This window comes from Cnephaeus nilssonii (genome assembly GCF_951640355.1).
Source record: "Cnephaeus nilssonii genome assembly, chromosome: 10".
In the NCBI taxonomy this organism is placed as follows: domain Eukaryota; kingdom Metazoa; phylum Chordata; class Mammalia; order Chiroptera; family Vespertilionidae; genus Cnephaeus; species Cnephaeus nilssonii.
Window position 1 is genome coordinate 74,733,060 of NC_137081.1, and position 21,976 is coordinate 74,755,035.

At 35.8% G+C, this 21,976-nt stretch overlaps 1 protein-coding gene across 1 annotated transcript in view; it reads right to left on the reverse strand.

Moving 5' to 3' along the window:
• THSD7B (thrombospondin type 1 domain containing 7B) overlaps nt 1-21,976 on the reverse strand; it is a gene marked incomplete at its 5' end in the record, with an annotated part of 754,786 nt that overhangs the window by 561,786 nt on the left and 171,024 nt on the right. The window contains one exon of the mRNA XM_079782710.1: nt 4,273-4,521. Coding sequence (XP_079638836.1) covers nt 4,273-4,521 — 249 coding nt within the window. The remainder of the gene's footprint in view (nt 1-4,272; nt 4,522-21,976) is intronic.

The following is a 21,976-nucleotide window of genomic DNA, read 5'->3' on the forward strand; positions in this document are numbered from 1 at the left end:
CTGTCATTCATAGTTTTTGAGTTAAAATGATGGTCTATGAATCACTAAGTAGCACCAATGCTATGCAACTGAACAATATTCATATACAGAAACTAGAACCCTTTCTAGCAGTACCCTTTTCTTGAAAAAATAATCTTCCCCAAATTACATAAATGGCAGATTTCCTTACTTCCTTCAAGCCACCCCCACCCCTGCACCCAAATGCTGCCTGTTCAAATGAGGCTTCTCTATGATCCTGTTTAATTCTGTACCCTGAGCTGACCCCCATCACAGCATCCCAAAAGCCTCAATTTTTACCCGGCTCTAATATCTTACTTTTTCCACAGCTCATACAAACATAGTTTATTTAATGTATTATATTTACTTGGTGTATCTTTACTAAAATTTAAGTCCCATTATGAAGAGGGAACTATATTTTATTCTCTGATGTATCCCAACAACTTACCACAGTGTTTGACACATAGAAAGAGCTCATTGTGTATTTACTGAATGAATGAACATGTGTCCTACAGCAAAGACGGTAGAAGGGTAAAAGCCAAACCACGTTCTAAGAGAGTTTTAAGAAACACTATGAAAAGTCATAGAAATGTACATTTACCTGCTGGAGAGAAATTTGGTGAATGAAATTGCTTGATGCGTATGAATTGGTCATGAATTCTGGGAAAGGAAAAATGGGCATTTTTGTTCCCTAATAGATTTTTGCTTCCATTTCCCTTGTTCACAATGAATTTTAATCACCAATGTCAAAATAGAAACAAGTTTGTAGACAGCTTTTATTCTTTCCTGTGGTAGAGGCCACAGCTCAGATTGCAGACAAATAAGAATGTCAGCCAATGTTAATTTTGTTGCTGTTATGTATGCCTTTTCCTTTCTACCACGTATTGGAATCTTTAATTAACACATCATTCTCCCTAGAAACACTGATTGGTATTCAGTGAATTTTCAAAGATTCCCATTTCCTGCAAATTCACTATTTGAAAAGGTTTTAAAAAAATGACACACTCACTCTGGCCAGGTAGCTCAGTTGGTGAGTGTCATCCTAATGCACCAGGGATATGAATTCAATCCCCGATCAGGGAATGTACAAGAATCAACAAATTAATGGATAATTAAGTGGAACAACAAATCCATCTCTCTCTCTCCCTCTCTCTCAATAAATAAATATATAGATAAATAGATAAATCTCTTCTAAAAATTTAAAATAAATAAAAAATGTCAAGTTCAGTAACATCATCAAGTAGCAGAACTAGGGGGCCAGGTTCATCACCAATATAATGTTTCAGCCTCTATTTTCAAATGTTGAGGTACAATGAAATGAAGATCAATAGAAAAATTCATATTGGGTACCACTTGAATATTTGCCATTCCCATTTTGGTGGATAAATGATACATATGAATACATGTATATGTTTATATACACCCATATCTTGGTGTGTCTTCACTGTAAATATCATGAGATTGTCATTTAATGGAAAGAACTCTAACTTCAGAGTCAAATGGCCCTCAACTTGAATCTGAACAATACCAATGTATATACCTTTTACTCTCAAAGTTTGCCTTTGGATGATAAACTGTGTTATTCTAAAAGATCTTTACAAAATCTCTGACTTTTAACTCTCAATAAGTGTAGTAACTAAAAAATGTAGATGAAAGTCAACTTTCTTTGCAACATTAGGAAGGCACCACCCTGACTTCCAGGAGAATTGTAATAGTTATCAACAAAGAAGAAAAAGTGGAGTAATGTCTATACATCAAAAAACTGTTTAAAATAGCTGGAAGACATCATTTCTTCCATGAAAAGAATGAGGAAAAAAGTCATCAATATCAAGGTCAACATTAAAACCAATTCTATTCCTGGAAGTTCACCATTGGGAACCTTTCCATAAGGGAAAAAAGATTTCCAAATTACCCAGAATTAATTACCACAGTATGCCTTATACAGAAAGAGATTCTCCTTCTGAAGGAAATCAGAATACCAGCAAATAGCAATAATAAAGGTCACCGTTCACACTGGGACTAACATTTTACATATCTGGTATGTAGCTTTTTAACCTTCAACACAGGTAGCATAGATGAGAGAGAATCATAGATCAGCTGCCTGCTGCACACCTGCTACTGGGGATCAAGCCCACAATCCAGGCATGTGCCATAACAGGAATTGAACCGTGACCTCCTGGTTCATGGATTGAAGCTCAACCAATGAGCAACACCAGCTGGGCTAGACATATTTTATTGAAGACTTAAATGTCTTAGAGAAATTGTACAGTTTGTCCAAGGACACGCAGCTAATAAGTGATGGTGATGCCATTTTAATCCAGGTCTATCCAACTTCAAGGACAGAGATCCCACGTTTTATGTTGTTCCCAACACCATGTATTGCCCCAGAATTAGTGATTTGAAAGACAGGACATGTACTCACAAAATGAGGGAAAATTCTGTGAGATAAATCTTAATCTATAAAGAATTATGAAATGCACCTACTGTCTCTGCTTTTGAGGTAAAAAGAATCAGAATCTAAGGGGTCATTATAAGGACAGAAAAAAAGGCCTCTCCTTTTCTTTGCTGTGGCCTTTCCACAATTTATGAGAAGCACCTGGTAATTAAATCCCAAGATTGTTGGCTCCTCTGTGCAAACTGTAGAACAAATTAAGACTACTCTCAAGGTTGCATTCTTGCATCCCCCTCCTCCCTGCTGTTTTAACAACTCCAGGATAATTTGCACCAAAGAGTCTCCAGTTAATAGAAAGTTCCCTTCTCCCTTCCCTTCAGACAAGCCTATTTTGAACTCTTCATAACATTTTCTCTAAGCACGTTTTACAGGCTGAGAAGAAGTTGATAAAGAGACCGCCCTAGGACATTTGCTGGACTGTCTCCTGAAAAGCAAACTGAAACTTTTCAACACAACCTCCCCCACGCCCCCCATCTGATCAATTTCAATACAATTACCCTCCCTTCCTTATCACCTAGCAACAGCAACTGGTTGCTCTTTAAAAGTACAAGACATTCTTTCTTCCCCGCCCTGTATTGAGTAGCAATACACCAGCCCTTTTCTCCTTGAAAAGTAAATTTCCTCTCTGTATCTGTTCTCTCAGTTGTTAATTCTTTCATTGCCCATGTAACTGTCCCAACCCTAACAGTCATCATAGTAAAAACATGAGCAATCAGTATGTAAAGAGTATTCTGAATCTACACTGATATCAATGGGGGGTGGGCGGCGCATAGGAAGTGAGTAGCTAAGAATATGACAAGAGAAATTGTGCCCCCCTATTTACCCTTACCACCCAATACACACATCATTTCAGGTTTAAGAAATAGCCAGGTCCATCAAAACACCTATTGAATTTGTAACCCACTACCCTTCCCATATCGACAGGTGATTTATTTCTACAATAAGCTATTTGTTTTGCCTCATTTCATTTTTTGCTGGGAAAATGATTCTCATATCTTAGAAACTATAGGAAAGGTCTATATCAAATACCTGCAGATTTAGCAGATATACTTCAGGGCAGCTGTCCAATAGGAGTTACCATAAATCCATCCCAAACCCACTCTGAACAACCAGCCATGAATGATTTCTGTGATTATCAGACTGGGCCCATCATGGGCCAACAACACAAAGGAAAGCACACTGGAGGTCTTGCCCAAGGGCTATGTAGCCAGAAAAAATATAACCAATATCAAGATGTTAAAATATAGCTACTAATCAATGGTAACCTTATGTCCAACATCCTCTGGCTGCTGGAGGGCTCTGTAATAGAATGCCACAGGATGGTAGTTAGGTCTGGAGACAGAACTGAATAACAAAAGGGCTACTCCCACTCATTAATTTTATAACCTCAAGGATTATTTAATCTCTCTGAGCAGTCATGTCCTCACTTGCAAAATGAAGATACTATGAATGGTTTCTTAGGTTGTTCAAAATGTTAAGTATAACATGTCAGGTAATGATAACTAACAGTCATTGAGCATTTATTATGTGCCAGGTGATGAATGAAGTACTGCTAGTAGAGATATAAACTAGACACTAGAATTTAGACACTTGCTGAAATTCACATAGTTAGAAAGTCACAGTATAAATAGGATTGGAACCTAGAGAATCGGTGCCAAAGCCCATGCTCTTAACCTACTGTGCTATAGTAGCATGGAACTCTGCATTGAGTAAAGACTCAACACATATGAGTCATGGATACTGTTGTTATTGTAACATCCCTAAATCACATAACATGAGGTTTTATTGAAACCTGAATACTCACACCACAGGACGCACAGTACCTGGGACACGGCTGCAAACTTTCTCCTTCGACAATGCAGGCCTGTTTCTCCAGAAGTTCAGGGCACTCCTTTCCACCTCCAATAGCAATGTGCTTCACATTCCGACTCCTGCTCCTGAATCCCGGCGAGAGGCTCCCTGAACGACACGTCTTGGAGCAGGGACCCCAGGAGGACCACTCGGTGGTCTCACAGTCTTTAGGCATGATGCAGGACTGGACAGTCAAAGGGAAGGAGTCTTTCATGCAAAGGCTAAAGGGACATAAGCAGAAACCAGTCAGCCACCAATTAAACTGATGCAACCAACACTATGAAGTGCCTGTAATTAAAGAAAAAATTGAAATGATGTGGTTTATGTATTCAAATTTGAAGATCTAAGTAATGTTAGAGGCACCATGATAAAATATGGAAGGATGTGCATTTAAAAAATGCACGCTCTCTTTCATTTGAAACCATGAACTTATTTCACTCTAGCAAGACACATATGTAGGTGAGTATATCTTACATTTATAATGCAGGATCGTCTAAGTGTTTCACCTAGGAGATAGCCTACAGTTACCATTTATTGACTGGTCCCCAGGTGGCACATACTGCTGCACTTCACAGGCACTTCCACAACCTCATGAGCTCACGTATTTTTTTAATATGTTTTTATTGATTTCAGAGAGGAAGGGAGAGGGAGAGAGAGATAGAAACATCAATGATGAGAGAGAATCATTGATCAGCTTCCTTCTGCATGCCCCTACTGGGAATCGAGCCTGCAACCCAGGCATGTGCCCTTGACCAGAACCGAACCTAGGTCCCTTCAGTCCGCAGGTTGACGCTCTCTCCACTGAGCCAAACCAGCTAGGGTGTTGAGCTCACATATTATTATGGTTATTTATAGATGAAAAATTCTTGGCTTAGGAAAGCTAAAACATTGGTCTAAGGTCAAACAAAGGTAAATGTAAGCTTTAGAGTATTCAGCTATCCTACTATTTATTCTCTTAAATACTAGGTTATTAAAAAAACAAAACAACAAATATGATATGTTTCCCTACACTTTTAGGCTCTGAGCAGCAATTTCCTCATCTATAAAATTTGAGTGCTATCAAATACTAGCAATCTAATTGAGAAACAGATAAAGAAATAAAATAATGTGATAATGTGATGAATTCAATATAAAAGCATGTATAATTAGTGAAGAGGACAAACACTGATGAGGCAATGTTGGGCCACCTGGAAAGGCAGGGGTGGAAGTGGAGGGGGTGGGTTCTAAGAGAGGACATCTGAGCTGTATTTTCAAAGATCAGTAGGAATTTCTCAGGAACAGAAAGAAGACTAAGTAAGAAAAGTGAATATTAAAGACTTGATATAACACTTTGTGGGGATGGAAACCAGTGGTATGGCATAGCTATTTTATAAGAACCAACTGTTACATTTTTAAGAATTTTGCAAGCCAGTTGACTTCATGTAAGTCACTTGAAATGGGCCACAGTGGGAGTATTTATACTACAAATATCAGCAAATGCTATAGATCAAGCCCCTGACACCTGCACCCCAAAGACTGGTACTTAAACATTTACAGGCATACCACTGGAGGAAAGTAAAAGCCAACTTGTCAATTGTCATAAATTTTTCAAATTATGAAGCATCAAGTACAAAGAGGAAAGTAAATAGATATTAGGTATGTGGGTTCTTCAAAAGTATGTCTGGAAAGGCTTTTTATCAAGGACTAAGAAATTTGTATTTAATTGAACATTAAATAATTTTAAATGAAGGAAAACAGACTCACATAGCAAGGTGATATTTCAAATATTGATTGGCATACATTCCTTTTACTTTCTTGGTGTTAGCCTTTCCTTTATTCAATCAAAAGTATTCTTTATTTCTGGGGGGAATGGGAAATGATAATTTTGATAGGAATACAAAATCAAAGACAGGGTTTATGGTATCTTATGGAGTAACTAGAGGCCTGGTGCACAAGAATCGTGCACTGGGGTGGGGGTGGGGGGCCCTCAGCCCAGCAGTTGGACATCCTTAGTGCTGCCACGGAGGCAGGAGAGGCTCCTGCCACTGCTGCTGCACTCGCCAGCCATGAACCCAGCCTCTGGCTGAGCGGCACTCCCCCTGTGGGAGCACACTGACCACCAGGGGGGGCAGCTCCTGTGTTGAACGTCTGCACCCCTGGTGGTGAGTGCATGTCATAGCGACTGGTCATTCTGCCGTTCAGTCTATTTGCATATTAGCCTTTTATTATATAGGATGAGCTATAGACAGAGTTTGGTAATGGTTCCTCAGAATGTATCCAAAAAATAAAAAGGAGAGAAGTATTAAAATTATTCTAAGTTTCTGACTTGGGAAAATATGTAGATAAGGGAGCCACCAACAGAGAAATGGATTACAGAAAGTGGTGTGAAGAGGAAAAATAACACATGTGACCATTTTGATGAACAAATCATAGTGAGACTTCTATACTGATATCCTACATGAAGCCAGGGAGAGTTAGTGTGTCTTTCAAAAGTTACAATAATATAAGAGAATCCTTGGGTCCAGTATTATTTTGAAATCTATTCAGATCATATTTTTTTCCTTCCAAATAAAAAAGGCAATGTATACTTCATTACCACTACTCCTTCCAATGGGACCTTCTGGAGGCTTGGAATCAGGGCACACTGGGAAGAACCTCCCTTGAAACGATCCCACCTAACACAGAATGTACCCACTGCACAACATGCAGGTAGGGAAGAGAAGGACACTTGTCAGAAATTGCTATTGACTGAGATGCCCCATGCCGAAGTCCTAACTCCAGTACTTCAGATGTGTCTGTACATGAAAATGAGGTCCTTAAAGAAGGATTAAGTTAAAATGAGGCCACTAGAGTGGGCCCTCATCTAATATGACTGATGTCCTTATTCGAAGACATGAGGACACAGACACACAGAGAGGGAAGACTATGGAAAGACAGAGAGAGAAGACAACCTTCTACAACCTTCTACAAAGCCCAGAAGAAACCAACCCTGGTGGCACCTGATTTTGGACTTTCAAGCCTCAGAAGTGTGAGGAAAGTAATGCCTATTTTTTAAGTACCTAGTCTGTGGTAATTTGTTCAGGGAGCACTAGCTAACTGATACAGAAACTTAAAGCTTTTCTATTTGTGTATGTTTTTAGAAAGAATTTCAATTTCCAAGGTGGACTTTCTTCTTCCTTTTATAAAGAAGGTCTCACAGTATGCAATTCTCTGTCTACAACTGAAGTGGTTGTTTGTTTCTTCCCATTTACCAACTTTCATTCTCTATTGCTCATCTTCCCTGAACTGGCCCATGCTATTAGACCAGTGGGATGAATAACAGGACTCCAACAGTACAAGCACTTGCATGGAGTTGCTGGGCTTATTCAAGTATTCTTGTGCTTTGGGAAAGGGCTTCTAATTATTGGAATTAGAAAGGAGATGCATCCTGTTAATTAGATATTTACTTGTTTTAGTGTTATTTTTCACTAACCAGCCTCCTTAGTTAAAAAAAAAAAGTAATCATAAAAGGTATCACACAGGACCCTGGTCTAATTTGATCCATGAGATTCCATTTTACTAGAATATCGAATCAGAATTAAATTGTGAATCAGATATATCTGGGTCCTGAATTTTGCATCACATTATCATGACCTTAGTCTCTTGACTGCTTGGTTTCATCACTGAAGGGAAAAATAGAATAATGAAACATGATCTGCTCACACCCCAGAGTTGTGGTGACCCTTAGTGTAAGCAGAATCACCTTGTAATACACCGGGGTGGGGAACGTACAGCCCACAGCTGTATGAGGCCCAAAAAATAATTTGGTCTGGCCCTGCCAAGGCATTAGGGGTGAGTTAATTAAATGTTTGACCAAATGCAGCAGGCTAAATTTTAAGTTGATAATTTAGAATGGTCTGCAAATGATGTTATAAATATCCAAATGGACCTTGGAAAGAAAAAGGTTCCTCACCCCTGTAACTAAAGCCCCTAACAAAGATTCTTGTCTGCAGCCAGAAATGGGATGGACCCTTTCAGAGAAGATGGTGTACCTTTTTAATAAAACAGACATATTCTGTTGATTTGTCTTTTCAAGAGAAGCTACAGTAATTGTACCTACTTGACATTTACAGAGTTCATTGTCATTTATAAATTACTTTGGAAGTATTCAATTGTAAAGGAAATTGTGAAACTAAAAATTACTCTAGTAATTCTTACTTCCTCTGGAAATGTAAGGAAAACTCTTTACTTACAAAATAAGGACAAGCACTGTTATAAGAAAAAAATCACCAGAAAAGTACTCTCACTTCACTAACACTTCAATTACTACTTTAAAATAAAATTAAATATCTTGAACATTCAGAAGAGTAATATAATAAATAATCCTATTCTTTATTTTAAAAGGACATCTCATTCAGATTTCATTAAATAAATAATTACAAATTTAGGTGAAATTTCCTGTGTTCTTTGCAATCTCAATTCCATCTATTTCCCCAGACATAGCCACTGTCCTAAAATTGATTTTTTTAAAATATATTTTATTGATTTTTTACAGAGAGGAAGGGAAAGGGATAGAGAGCTAGAAACAACGATGAGAGAAAAACACCGATCAGCTGCCTCCTGCACATCCCCTACTGGGGATGTGCCCGCAACCAAGGTACATGCCCTTGACCAGAATCGAACCCGGGACCCTTCAGTCCACAGGCCGACGCGCTATCCACTGAGCCAAACCGGTTTCGGCTGATTTGTATTATTCTCTATCATGTTTTTATACTTATAACTAAATATGTATATGTTCATAAATAGCATGGAACATTCATTGTTTCACATGTTTTCAAAACCTTTGCTTAAATGTTGTTTTATTATATATATTACTCTGGAAATAGTTTCTCTTCCTTAATATTATGACTTCTAAATCTATCTATCTATATAAAACTCTAATATACAAATCGACTGAATGGCAGAATGACCAGCAGAATGATAGGCAGAACGACCAGTCGCTATGATATGCACTGACCACCAGGGAGCAGACACTCAACACAGGAGCTGCCCCAGCCCGTAAGCGCCGACCAGCCAAGGTGAGTGCAAGCAGGGGCCCCAATCACCTCGTTTGGTCACCCCACAGATGGGCCCTGATCGCCGGCCAGGCCTAGGGACCCTACCCGTACACGAATTTTGTGCACTGGGCCTCTAGTCTATATTGATAAATACAGATAATCGTCATTCATTTTTATTAGTGAGTCACATTCCAATGTATATGTATTCACTCTCCCATTAGGGCACCCTTTGGTTTGCCTTATTTCTTGCAATTCCACAGGATTATATATTGAAACTCCTTTATATGTGTCTATTTGTTACACATGTGTGATAAATTTTCCGTAGTATGTTTGCCTGGAGTTGTGTGGGGAAACACGGGACTTGGTTGGAAAGTCTGTAAGGAGGATTCTCCGAAAGGTCGGGGGCCTCTAGGGGGACCTTGCCAAAGGTGGCCCCCCCCTGCCTTGACTTTTCCAAACAAGGCCAAGCCCCTGTGTGTTTTGCTAAAATCTCTGTTTAGTCTGTTAGACCTGACCTTGTAGAAGCATGTGCTTTCTCAAGGATACTTACCCTACTGATAGTATCTAATAGGTAATTTTAGTTCAAGCTGTTGTTACAAAAAAAGCCTGAGGAGGCAGGTAATCGAGGCTGTTTGCTCCCAAAGCAAAACAGCCCCTTAGCCTTCTCTTTCACAGAAACGTGTGTCAGAGTAATCATCCATCTGTTGCTCAGGGTCTGCTGGTTAGTCCCAGCAAAGTGGTGTCCCATGTGACGAGCTAGGAATGCAATGAAATGTGGCGGAACCCTCAAAAACAAAGAGAAAGAAAATGAAAGCAGTAACTGTGCAGTAAGCCATTGGAGCCCACTTGGGATTTCCAGGTTTGAGGGAATTGTTTCTCACCTAAGGAATTCACTATCTCTATTATGCTTCTTAAGAATGTAAGTATGTTTTGCATTGGAAAAATAAGCCTATTTCTGAAAGTAAGGAAAACAAAAGGTTTTTCCTGTATTTGCATAGGAAGCAATGGTTTTATATATATTATTAAAATGATTATGTTGTGTTAATTAGGAAGTTGATTACTTTAAATAAACAGATTATTTAATACTGTTTAATAATAATAATACAATAATATAACATATTTGACTACTTTCCCAGGGTTTGAATTTTAAGATTTGCTTTCTTTCCTTATGAAGGAAATTTTATTTTAAGGTATATGGGAAGTTCTGTCAAATAAGGAAATAATAATTATATTCTACTTATATGTGCATATTAAATAGATTCTAATATGCTTTCATTTATAACTAATTGTTATAAGTTACAATATTGTAGAATATTGTGTTTTGCAGAAAGGATAAGATTCCATGCCATTTGCATTATAATCAAATCAATAGCCATGTAATTTTAAATTTCTTCCCATTTGGAGACAGTCACTGTTTTACTGTAATGTGTTTTTTAAAAAAAGTTACATTTTCTGAAGGATCCATAGAAAGGACTCCGATTTATTTTAAGCTACATATCTCTGAGAATAAACTTTCAGATCATCCCCTTGAATTAGATAAAAATTATTAGAACTCTATAGAGTATCTAGATTTATAGAAATACTGGCAAGAAAAATCAGGATAAAAAGAATTTAATTATAGGACTAAATGAACTAAAAATAATTATAGTTTTGGTAATTATTGTTCTCATAGCAATGTGTTTGTTTGCATGAATCTAATAAGAATCTGAATTCTTCATAACAGGACATAAGTCAGTTTCCAATTGTGGTTTTATTAACCAAAACATTGCTGAAATGTCATGCCTGACAGACACACATGCCAGGACTCTGGATGTCACTAGAAAGCTCGAATAAAGATTGACTTTGAAGCCGATAAGCCCTGGATAAAGAGCCTGGTACCTAGCTTGGTCACGTGGTCCATGGTGGTTTTTCCAGGTAAGGGATGAAGGCTGCTTTTCTAAGAGATGGGATGAAAGGAACCTAAAAAGACCTGGTGGCTCGGACTTGTTTGGAAAAATCAAGGCAGTGGCTGCGGCCTTCGGCAAGGTCCCCCTAGAGGCCCCTGACCTTTCAGAGAATCCTCCTCACAGACTTTCCAACCAAGTCCTGTGCTTCCCCACAGAGCTGGACCATAAATATTCATTTATTAAATATTGTGAAAATTCTTTTTTCCTACATGTTCAAAGCTTGGTATTATTAAATGTAGTTTTCCAAATTGTTGAAAAAGTGCATTTTCTTTTCTAGATTATCACTGACATTTATATTCTTCTCACATCTTTAGTAACTACTCAATTTTTCTATTCTATTAAGTAGACTTTTCCTACTGTTTGTCCATTATGGTTGGCTGAATAATGGCCCATGACAGATATCCACACTCTAATCTCAAGAAACCTTACATGCCAAAAGAAACTTTGCAGTGTGATTGCTAAAGATTTTGAAAGAAAGATATTATCCTAGATTATGCAGGTGGGCCCAATATTTACAAGGGTCCCCATATGAAGAAGGCAAAAGGCCAGAGATAGAGAGGGACATGTGATAACAGATTCACAGCTTGGAATAATGCAAGGCCATGAGCCAAAGAATGTGGGCAGCCTCTAGAAATGGAAAATGCAAAGAACCTCTGGAAAAACGTGCACAGAATAATGTCCCCATTTCAAGATTTCTTAACTTTTAAGCTTCTGACCTCCAGAACTGTAAGACAATACAATTTGTATTAAGCATCTTCGTTTTTTTGTGATGTGTTACAAAATCAGTTGGAAATGAATATATCCATTTTTCTATTGATCTGAATTTTTTCACATTGAATTTAAGAAGTACACTCACAAACATATGTAGACAATAATGACAAGTAAATATATAGACACCTATATTCTATATAGTAACCTGTTTCTTCTTCTATATTTTCCTATAATTTTGTTTTTAATTTTGTTTATAGTATCTTTTTGTGGGACACAATTTTTTAGTTTGTTGTTCAGTCTTCCCTTTAGAGTTTGCACATTTATGCCACATTTAAGATTTTTCCTTTATCTCAATGTCATAAAGTTATGCTCCCATATTTTTTCTGCTAGAAAAAAACTTTATACTTTACAATTTCACATTTAGGTCATTAATTAATTTTATATAGATTTTCATAAATGGTGCTTTACAAGACCTCCAATTTTGGAAACATCAACATTGTATATATTCATTCTTTGTATTTAACCTATATAATTCTGATATTTTTTCTCTATGTTCAGTTTTTTTTTTTGTCTTTCAAAGAGATTTCTTCAAAATTATCTTTGAACTTCGTATTAATTCTTAACACACATTGCAATAAAATATTTAATGTGTAAGATTACTTTCTTATTCCCTACTTATTTCTTTTTAATACCATCCTGCTTTTATTCCATGAATGAAATATCTCCCTTCATATCTTTGACAATATAAATTACAACATTCTGTTTTTACTTTAATGATCCTTTGCTCTTACAGGTTTCAATGAGGTACCACAAGCAGAGATTGGAAGCTCTTTGACTATAAAGTGGGACTCTTCAAATAGTAAACATTGCTGGTGACTGATGATGCAGAACTCACACCATTTTATTTGGGACCCTCACCATTAATTCCAGAATAGGAATCCTTCTATCTCTTGTGTTGCGTTTATAGACCTAGCTGGTGGCTTTCTGAAAGATGATTAGAGAAAGAGAGCTGTTAGGGCACTCTCACAAAACCTGCATTTTCACAGAATGATGTTTCACACTTATACTACAGTCTGTAGGTAAAGGAATAATTTTTAGGCATATTGAACATATCTGTCCTCAGAGTTACTTACCACCTATAATTCTTAAGCCTTCCCAGAATCTTGTATTAGTTAGAATAGAATGAGCTATACTGTGGTGACAAATAAACCCTGAAACCTCAACGGTTTAACAGACTAAGAGTTTGTTTTCCTTTCATATAGAGTTTGACACAGATAATCCAGCTCTCCTAGAAGGCACTCCTCTACCCAAAGACTTAAGGATCCAGTTTGTACCTGGATTATAGATTTACCATCTAGATTGCGTGCCTTCCAAGTTCACCTTTAGAAAAGGAAGGTAGAGTAGGAAGATGGCCCAAAGTGATTTATGACTTTAGCCTCGTAGTGACTTGTGTTACAATGCCCACATTTCATTGGTCAGATCTCGGTCAAATATCCCCAACAGAACTGCAAAGAAGACAGTGAAGCCTGGCCGGTGTGGCTCATGGTTGAGTGTTGATCCATGAAGCAGGAGGTCATGGCTGGATTCCTGTTCAGGGCACATGCCAGGGATGCAGGCTAGATCCCCAGTCAGGGCGGGGGTTGTTAGTGCAGGAGGCAGATGATTGATGTTTCTCTCTCATAGATGATTCTCTCTATATACTAGTATACCTCTCCCCGCCTCTCTCTAAAATCAATAAAATTCTAAAAAATTACAAATAAGACAGTGAAATATCTTTCTATGTGCGACGGAAGAGACAAAGTGTTAAACACACAGGTTGCGTGTGTTATAGCTGTGCCATGTAAACTGATTTGCTTCTTGAAGATCTTCCAACTGAAGGGAAGCTTTCAGCTTTCCCCTCTGCTAAGAAAATTACCACTCATCCATCTGCTTCCAGCTCCCAGAATCTGTTGATTTTTCTTTTTAGCTTTTATAGCCTTTCCAATTACTTTTGTCCTTCAGGGTTCATGCCTTTTTATTCCTTTGTTTAAGTGGGGTTTCAGAGTATAGCAGTAATAAATAGCTATGTTCATGTTGCCCTATTTGATCAGAAACTTGAAAAGTTATTTGACAAAAAAATCCTTGCTAAAGTCACATAATGACAAATTTATAAATCAACAAATCTCTAAAGAGCTTAATCTGCCTCATACCTGGAAAAAATACTAGTAAAAATTATTTTAAAATGCACATGTAAAGTACTGAATTGTGAAAGTCTAATTTCTACTAATCTTATTCTAATTTATGGAATATTTTTATAGAATTTAATATTTCCAAGGATTGCAACAATTACCTAGAGGTATCTGTGCAGACTTTCTTAGAATGCAATAATTACTGACTTATTAGGTCTGAAGGCATAGCTGATAAGAAGTCACCAGATTCTCAAGAGTTCCTACATTTTAACTGTTGATAAATTCATTGTTTTACAGCCCACCTAAGTGTGGGTGTGTGGGGAAGGGGCGGGGGAACTCACTCACAATGTAATCTAAAGGAGGTAACCATCTGTGGAGATAAGTATCCAATGATGATCACATACAGGAAAACACAAACCATTCTTATCCTTTATCCCAGTGAACTTGAGGTACTCATCACCAAGAACCGGATAGCACTATGACCTCCTTGAGTGACATGCCCCTTGGTTTCTCTCTTACTTTTTTGTTTCTGTTTAATATGCAAATGTGAGTGTGAGATATGCAGTGTTTTTGCATACACTAACTTAAAATGAATATAAGTACAGTTTTTCTGAAATGTTTCTATTGAAATACATTACCTAAAAATAAAAATAAAAATTGCCCTGACCAGTTTGGCTCAGTGGATAGAGCGTCAGCCTGTGGACTGAAGGGTCCCAGGTTCGATTCCAGTCAAGGGCATGTACCTTGGTTGCAGGCACATCCCCAGTGGGGCGTGTGCAGGAGGCAGCTGATGAATGTTTCTCTCTCATCGATGTTTCTAATTCTCTATTCCCCTCCCTTCCTCTCTGTAAAAAATCAATAAAATATATTTTTAAAAAAATAAAAATAAAAAAGAATTGAATACTTCCAACGTATTCTTTACAGTAAAAAAGTTATTTTTTAGAAGCGAAAGTACAACTAATTAAGAAAATACATTAGAAATCTTTGAAAGCACAGTTATCCCAATTATTAACAAAAACACTACTATCCCTATGGTAGCAGTTCATACAAATTATAGCACAGTAACAAGAGAAAAGTTGCTTCAGGAGATTACAAATTCTAATTTAAAGAATGACTCCAAGATGTCATCATGAAAATAACACCAGGGAATAAAATGTGAATGGAGAAATGAAGAGAAAAATGACCAGAACTGAGAGAGGCTTTAAGAGAATAGATTTGGGAACTCAAGTAAAATATATGCTATTTATTTTAATGATTTTTATTACAAATGGATAACAATTTTCTGCCACCATTCAAACTAATAAGAATAGCTTTTAAAAATAGGAATAATAATCTGAAGAAGAAAAACATGTACACACCAAGATTGACGTGAAATACCTGGATGCTTTAGAAACTAGACTAAAAAGTGAGCTGCCTACTATGAGATAAGATTCAGCAAGTAAAATAATTTGAATAAACAGTTTGTTTTTAACATTGTCTGGAAGACAATTTTTAAATGCAAGAAATAATTTTAAATGACTAGAAAAACATTAAGAATTACTAAGAAATTTTAGCTGGACGATTATGAGTTTTATTTTCTCTACAACCTCCTCGATTGGCCAAATTAACCTGAGGTAATTTATGTCTTGCTTGACAAAAGTAATGTTTATATTAGGTTAGAATTTATAGCAATGGGGGGATACTGCTTGAACTATATAACATTTTTCTGTCTAATTCTCAATAACATAAATCTGAGCTATTAAAATGCTTCTTAATTTCTTATTTTGAGTTATACCAACAGTTAATAAACCTAAAATCATATATTAAAACTAAAATAGCAATATGGAATCACATTTTATATATGCTGTTCAGTTGCTTCTGTGGGATAGAGATTATTCTATAGATATGAGTCAAACACATGTATACTGAGATATTAAATTCTTGAGAAGGAATATTCTTAAAGTGATACTATACCAAAATAAAATGTTTTTAGTATTGTATTCATTTCTTGTTACTACAAAACAGTTTTCAATAGAGATATGAAATGCAGTGCAAGTCTCAGAAGACAATGGATTTTAATCTCCAAATTTCTTAGAGTACTAAAAATGATATGTAGCTACATATTTCAATATGTGTGTTTAAATGGTTGGAGGTAATAGAAATAAAAAACAAAGTAACAATAGTATTTGAGCTTTAGCAATGATGTTTCTTTGATGGAGTTAAAATGTATTATCCTACAGGAACTACTTTCAGAGGAAATCATTATACTGGCCTGAGAATTTAGGTATGTTTCAGTTGTACCAAATGAGCACAGCTCTTAAAACAGTGTCCATGCCAAAGGTTCCTCTATATTTAAGGATATGAAAGTAAAATCCATAAAATTCATCTGAATTTTATTCACACAGACAATAAATTAAACCACTTTCATACTCAGGTAAATGGACTGATTGCCTAGTCTTCAGATTGGATTTCATAATTCAGATCTACTTTAATTTAAAGAAAAGAAACAAAGTAGGAAAAACTGAATATAGAAGCCTACTTCATTTTGCTAAGTAAGGTATTATAAAAATTCAATAATAGCATAACTGATATCTGAGAATGCATAATGAACAGGCTGTAGGACAGCTATTTTAAAATGTAATAATAGAATCTCAGAGAAATTTCTGTCAAAATAAAAGAGAAAAAAATAGGAAATGCAATGAGAACTAGAAACAAAAGATGTTTAAATCCAATAGGCAAATCAATGATTAGGGAGCATAGTGGCACCAAGAATAATAAAACTGCCTACCACATTGCCAATATAACTGTGAACAGAAAATTGCTTGAGGTGATTATCAAAAGTTACAGTAATCAATGGGAACACCAGTAAAGGGCATTAATTAGAGCTCTGTGGTGTCCTAGACTGACAATGTGACCGTCCAGGAAGGCATAGGCAGGAGCTTTCATTGCCGAGTAAATACAGGGCGTTCCGATTATAAGTGACCTGGTGACCAGCCATTGCCATAATCAGAAAAGAGAAAACAAAATGCCACTTGTCCCTACAGACTCACAGAGTCCATCAAAAGGAAACTGATCTAAAGGTAGATATAAGGACAGAGTAAAAGGGAATCTATACTTTTGAACAATTTTTAATGATTACAGAAAGCAAAGTTCATCCTAGAAGCCAATAGACACACAAACATAACAATCGTTTCCGGAATGAATCGGATCCACTCCCACACACACATGTGCACACACACATACACACACAATGTACTTTTCAGAGATAGATTTAGCCTTTTTAAAATAATCTTGGTTGACTGTGCCCAGATAGTCCACAGTTCATCAGGTTGGATGGAAATGAGACAACTGTGTCAATAATGCTGCCAGACAGACGTCAAGGGCAATGTTTTTGTTTACTGCAGTGGAAGGCAGCGGAATAGAAATGCCCCCTCTGAACACCTAGTAATCTAATCATTTCATGACACTATGTTAGTCATTTCATAATGCTTTCATGACTAACTAAAATGACTGGTTTAGATTTCATGACATAATGTAAAAAAAAAAAAATAGTTGTTTTGGTTCAGTATCCTACCTAGAACTCAAAAGAGAACATGGTGATTTGTGGTTTCCATTTCAGCTTAGAAGGGGTCTACAGTCCTCATAACAACAAAAAGGCCAAACAAACTGAAAATCAACAGCTTTTTTTAGGTCCCTTAGAAAATGTAATCACAGGGAAGGTGGATTCCCTCAAAATTAGAGACAAACAGGTGGATGCAGAGGATCACAAAAGCCTGGAGGAGCCCCTAGGAGAAGAAATGTTAAGAGATCTCTGGCCTGTGTGGCTCAGTTGGTTGAGTGTCTTCCCATGAAACAAAAGATCACAGATTTGATTCTGGTGAGGGCACATTGCTGGGGTGCAGACTTGATCCCCAGTAGCAGGGGCACAGGAGGCAGTTGATCCCCAGCCACCCATGTCTGTCTGTCTCTCTCTCCTACCTTCCTCTCTCTAAAGTCAATAAAAACATTTTAAAAAAGAAATATTAAGAGAAGTTCTTTGGAAAATAATACGTATAAGTCAGAAACTTAGATTCACATAAATAGAGAAGGCCTGTTAGGGGAGAAATAAAGAAGGTAAAATAAAATATTTTATTTTTATTCATAATTGATCTAATAGTTAATAATCTGTTCTAAATTATAATAATAATGTATTCAATGATTCAAATGTAGGTAAGCGAAACTAATACCAGCAATGTTATAAGGGATGGGAAAAAGGGACTAGGAATACTCTGCCATCAGGTACTTGCAGTAAGTGTAAAGTGGTATTGTGTTTTCTGAAAGTGGACTGAATTAGTGGTAAACTTACAATGTAAACTCTAAGGCAACTACCAAAAAAGGTACAAACAATAGTATAATTAATAATGTTAAAAGAGGAGACAAAATGACATAATATAAAATGTTCAATTATAAACAGAAAGATGAAAATTATAAGAAGTCAATAAGTGAAACAAAGAACAAAGGCAATGAATGGAAAACTACAATAAATGTGGTAGATGTTAATCCAATTATATCAATAACCATTTTAAGCATCCATGATACAAACATATAAATTAAGGGATGGAAACTGTCAAAATGAATAAACTAGCAAGATCAAACTTTATGTCATCTACAAGAAACTCACACAAAATATAAAGACACACAGATAGATTAAAAAGTAAAGGGATGGATAATGGGGGGAAAAGGAGACATATATAATACTTTCAACAATAAAGAATCTAAAAAATAAATACACACAAAAAATAAAGGGATAGAAAAAGATATACCATGATAAACAGTAATCAAAAGAAAGATGGAGTAATTATATTAATTCCAGACAAAGCAGAATTTACAGCAAGGGACATTATCAGGGATAAAAATTGGCATTCCATAACAATACACTGGTCAATACTCCCAAAAGACATAGCAATCCTGAAATATGTATATGCTCAACAACAGATAAAACTGCAAAGAAGAATAGATGACTCTACTATTATAGTTGAAGACTTCAAGACTTCTCTATTAGAAATGGACAGATCGAACAGGAAGAAAATCAGTAAGGACATAGTTGAACTAAACAGCACCATTAATCATCTGAATGTAATCGACATTTATAGAATACTTCTTCCAACAAAGTAGAATGCGCATTCTCTCAGGCTTACACAGAACATTCACCAAGACGGACCACATTTTGGGTTATAAAACACACCTGAATGAATGTAAAAGTATAGAAATCATACAAAGTATGCTCTCAGAGCACAACAGAATTAAACTACAAAATAATAATAGAAAGATGGCTGGAGAACCATGGTGTTTAAACAACACACTTCGAAATACTCATAGCCCATACTAAAAAGAAATCAAGAGAAATTGAACAATATTTTGAACTAAACCAAAATTAAAATTAGTAGGATACAATTAAAGCAGTGCTAAGAGGAAAATTTGTGGCATTAAATTTGCATATTAGAAAAGAATAAGTATCTAAAGTTAATAACCTAAACTTCTACTTTAGTAAACTACAAAAAGAAAAGCAAATTAAATCCAAAGTAAATAAAACTAAATAATAAAAACTAGAGCTGAAATCTATATAATTAGAAACAAAAAATAAATAGAAAAAATAACTAAAATCAAAAATTGGTTTTTTAAAAAGTTCAATAAAATTGATAAATCTCTGGGTAGGTTAACTAAGCTAATAAAGAGAAAGAGAAGATACAAAGTACTAATATCAGTAATGAAAGAGGGGTCATCACTAATGATCCCATGGACATTAAATGTATACTAAAAGATTATTATAAACATTCAAAAACATAAGTCTATGACCACAAATTTGATAACTTAGATGAATTAATCAATTCCTTAAACAATACACTCAGCTAAAACTCACACAAGGAGAAATTTATAATCTGAATAGATCTATATCTATTTTTAAACATGTTTGTTAATTGATTTTTAGAGAGAGAAAAAAAATAATGATCAGCTGCCTCCTGCACAACCCCTACTGGAGATCAAGCCAGGAACCCAGGCATGTGCTCTGAACAGGTGACCTTTTCATGCATGGGACAATCCTTAACAACTGAGCCACACACACCAGGGCAGAATTGCCCTGGCAGATCTATGTCTATTAAAGTAATTGAATCAATAATTAATAACCTGTCAAAACATAAAGCACCAGGACCAGATGGGTTCACTGTCAAATTCCATCAAACATTCAAGGAAAAAAAATATAGCAATTCTCTATAATTTATTTTGGAAAAACAAAGCAGAGGACATATGTCCCAATTCATTCTATGAGGCCAGCTTTACCCTAATGCCAATACTGAAGAAATCCATTACAAGAAAAGAATTTAAGACTGATATCTGCCATGAATATGTATGTAAAAAGGGCCAACAAAATATTAGCAAATAGTATCCAACAATATATTAAAAATATAAAACACCTCAAGCGAGTGTGATTTATTTCAGGTGTGCAAAGCTTGTTCAACATTCAAAAATCAATAATGTAATCAAGAATATTAATAGCCCACCCAGCATGACTCAGTGGTTGAGCATCAACCTATGAACCAGGAGGTCACGGTTCGATTCTCCGTTAGGGCACATGCCTGGGCTGCAGACTCGATCCCTGGTGTGGGGCATGCAGAAGGCAGCCAATCAATGATTCTCTTTCATCATTGATGTTTCTATCTCTCTCTCCCTCTCCCTTCCTCTCTAAAATCAATAAAAATATATTATTTAAAAAGAACCTTAATAAATCCTATCTATATATGGAGAAAAAAGCATTTGACAAAGCCTAAGACCTATGCAATGATAAAAATTCTCAGCAAACTAGTAATAGAGGGTGACTTCTTCAAATGGATAAAGAACATCTATAAAAACCCTACATTTCACATTTTATTTAATGGTGGCAAACCAGATGCTTTCCTGCTAAGATCAGGAACAAGGCATGGATGTTCCTTCTTACCACTCCTATTTTAGATCATAATGGAAATCCTAGATAATGCAATAAAACAGAAATAGTAAATAAAAGATATATAGAAAAAATATTTGCAAATGATATCGTTATCTATATAGATAATTCCAAAAAATCAACAATAATAACAACAAAAAGTCTCCTGAAACTAATAAGCAATTATAACAAAGTTGTAGGGTACACGATTAACATACAAAAGACAATTGCTATCTTGTGTACCAACAATGAAAACATAGAATTTGAAATTAAAAACACAATACATTTATATTAGCTCCAAAAATATGTGAAATACAATCTAATAAAATATGTACAAGGTCTATATGAGAAAAAGTCTGATGAAAGAAATCAAAGAAAATGTAAATAAATGGAGAGATAGCCCATGTAAATAAACAGGAAGATTAAATATTATCAAGATGTTAGTTATTCCCAAATTGATATATACATTACAAGAAAATTATGAACAAATGTGTGGTTATGGACCAAATGCTTCTAAAATTTATATGAAAAGACACAAGATACAGAAGAGTCAATCAACACAATGTTAAAAACTAAGTTAGAGGACTGACACTACCCAACTTCAGGATTTACAATAAATCTTTAGCATTAAAGACAGTGTGTTATTAGCAGGGAATATGTAAATGGATCGATGCAATAAAGATAGCTCAGAAATAAATACACACAAATAGAGTCCACTGATCTTTGACAAAGGAACAAGGCAAGTGGAGAAAGGATAATCTTTTGAATAAATGGTGATAGAACAACCAAAAAAATAGTAAATCAAGACACAGACCTTACACCTTCCACAAAAATTCACTCAAAATAGATCATCAACCTAAATGTAAAATGCAAAACTATAAAACTTGTACAAGATAACA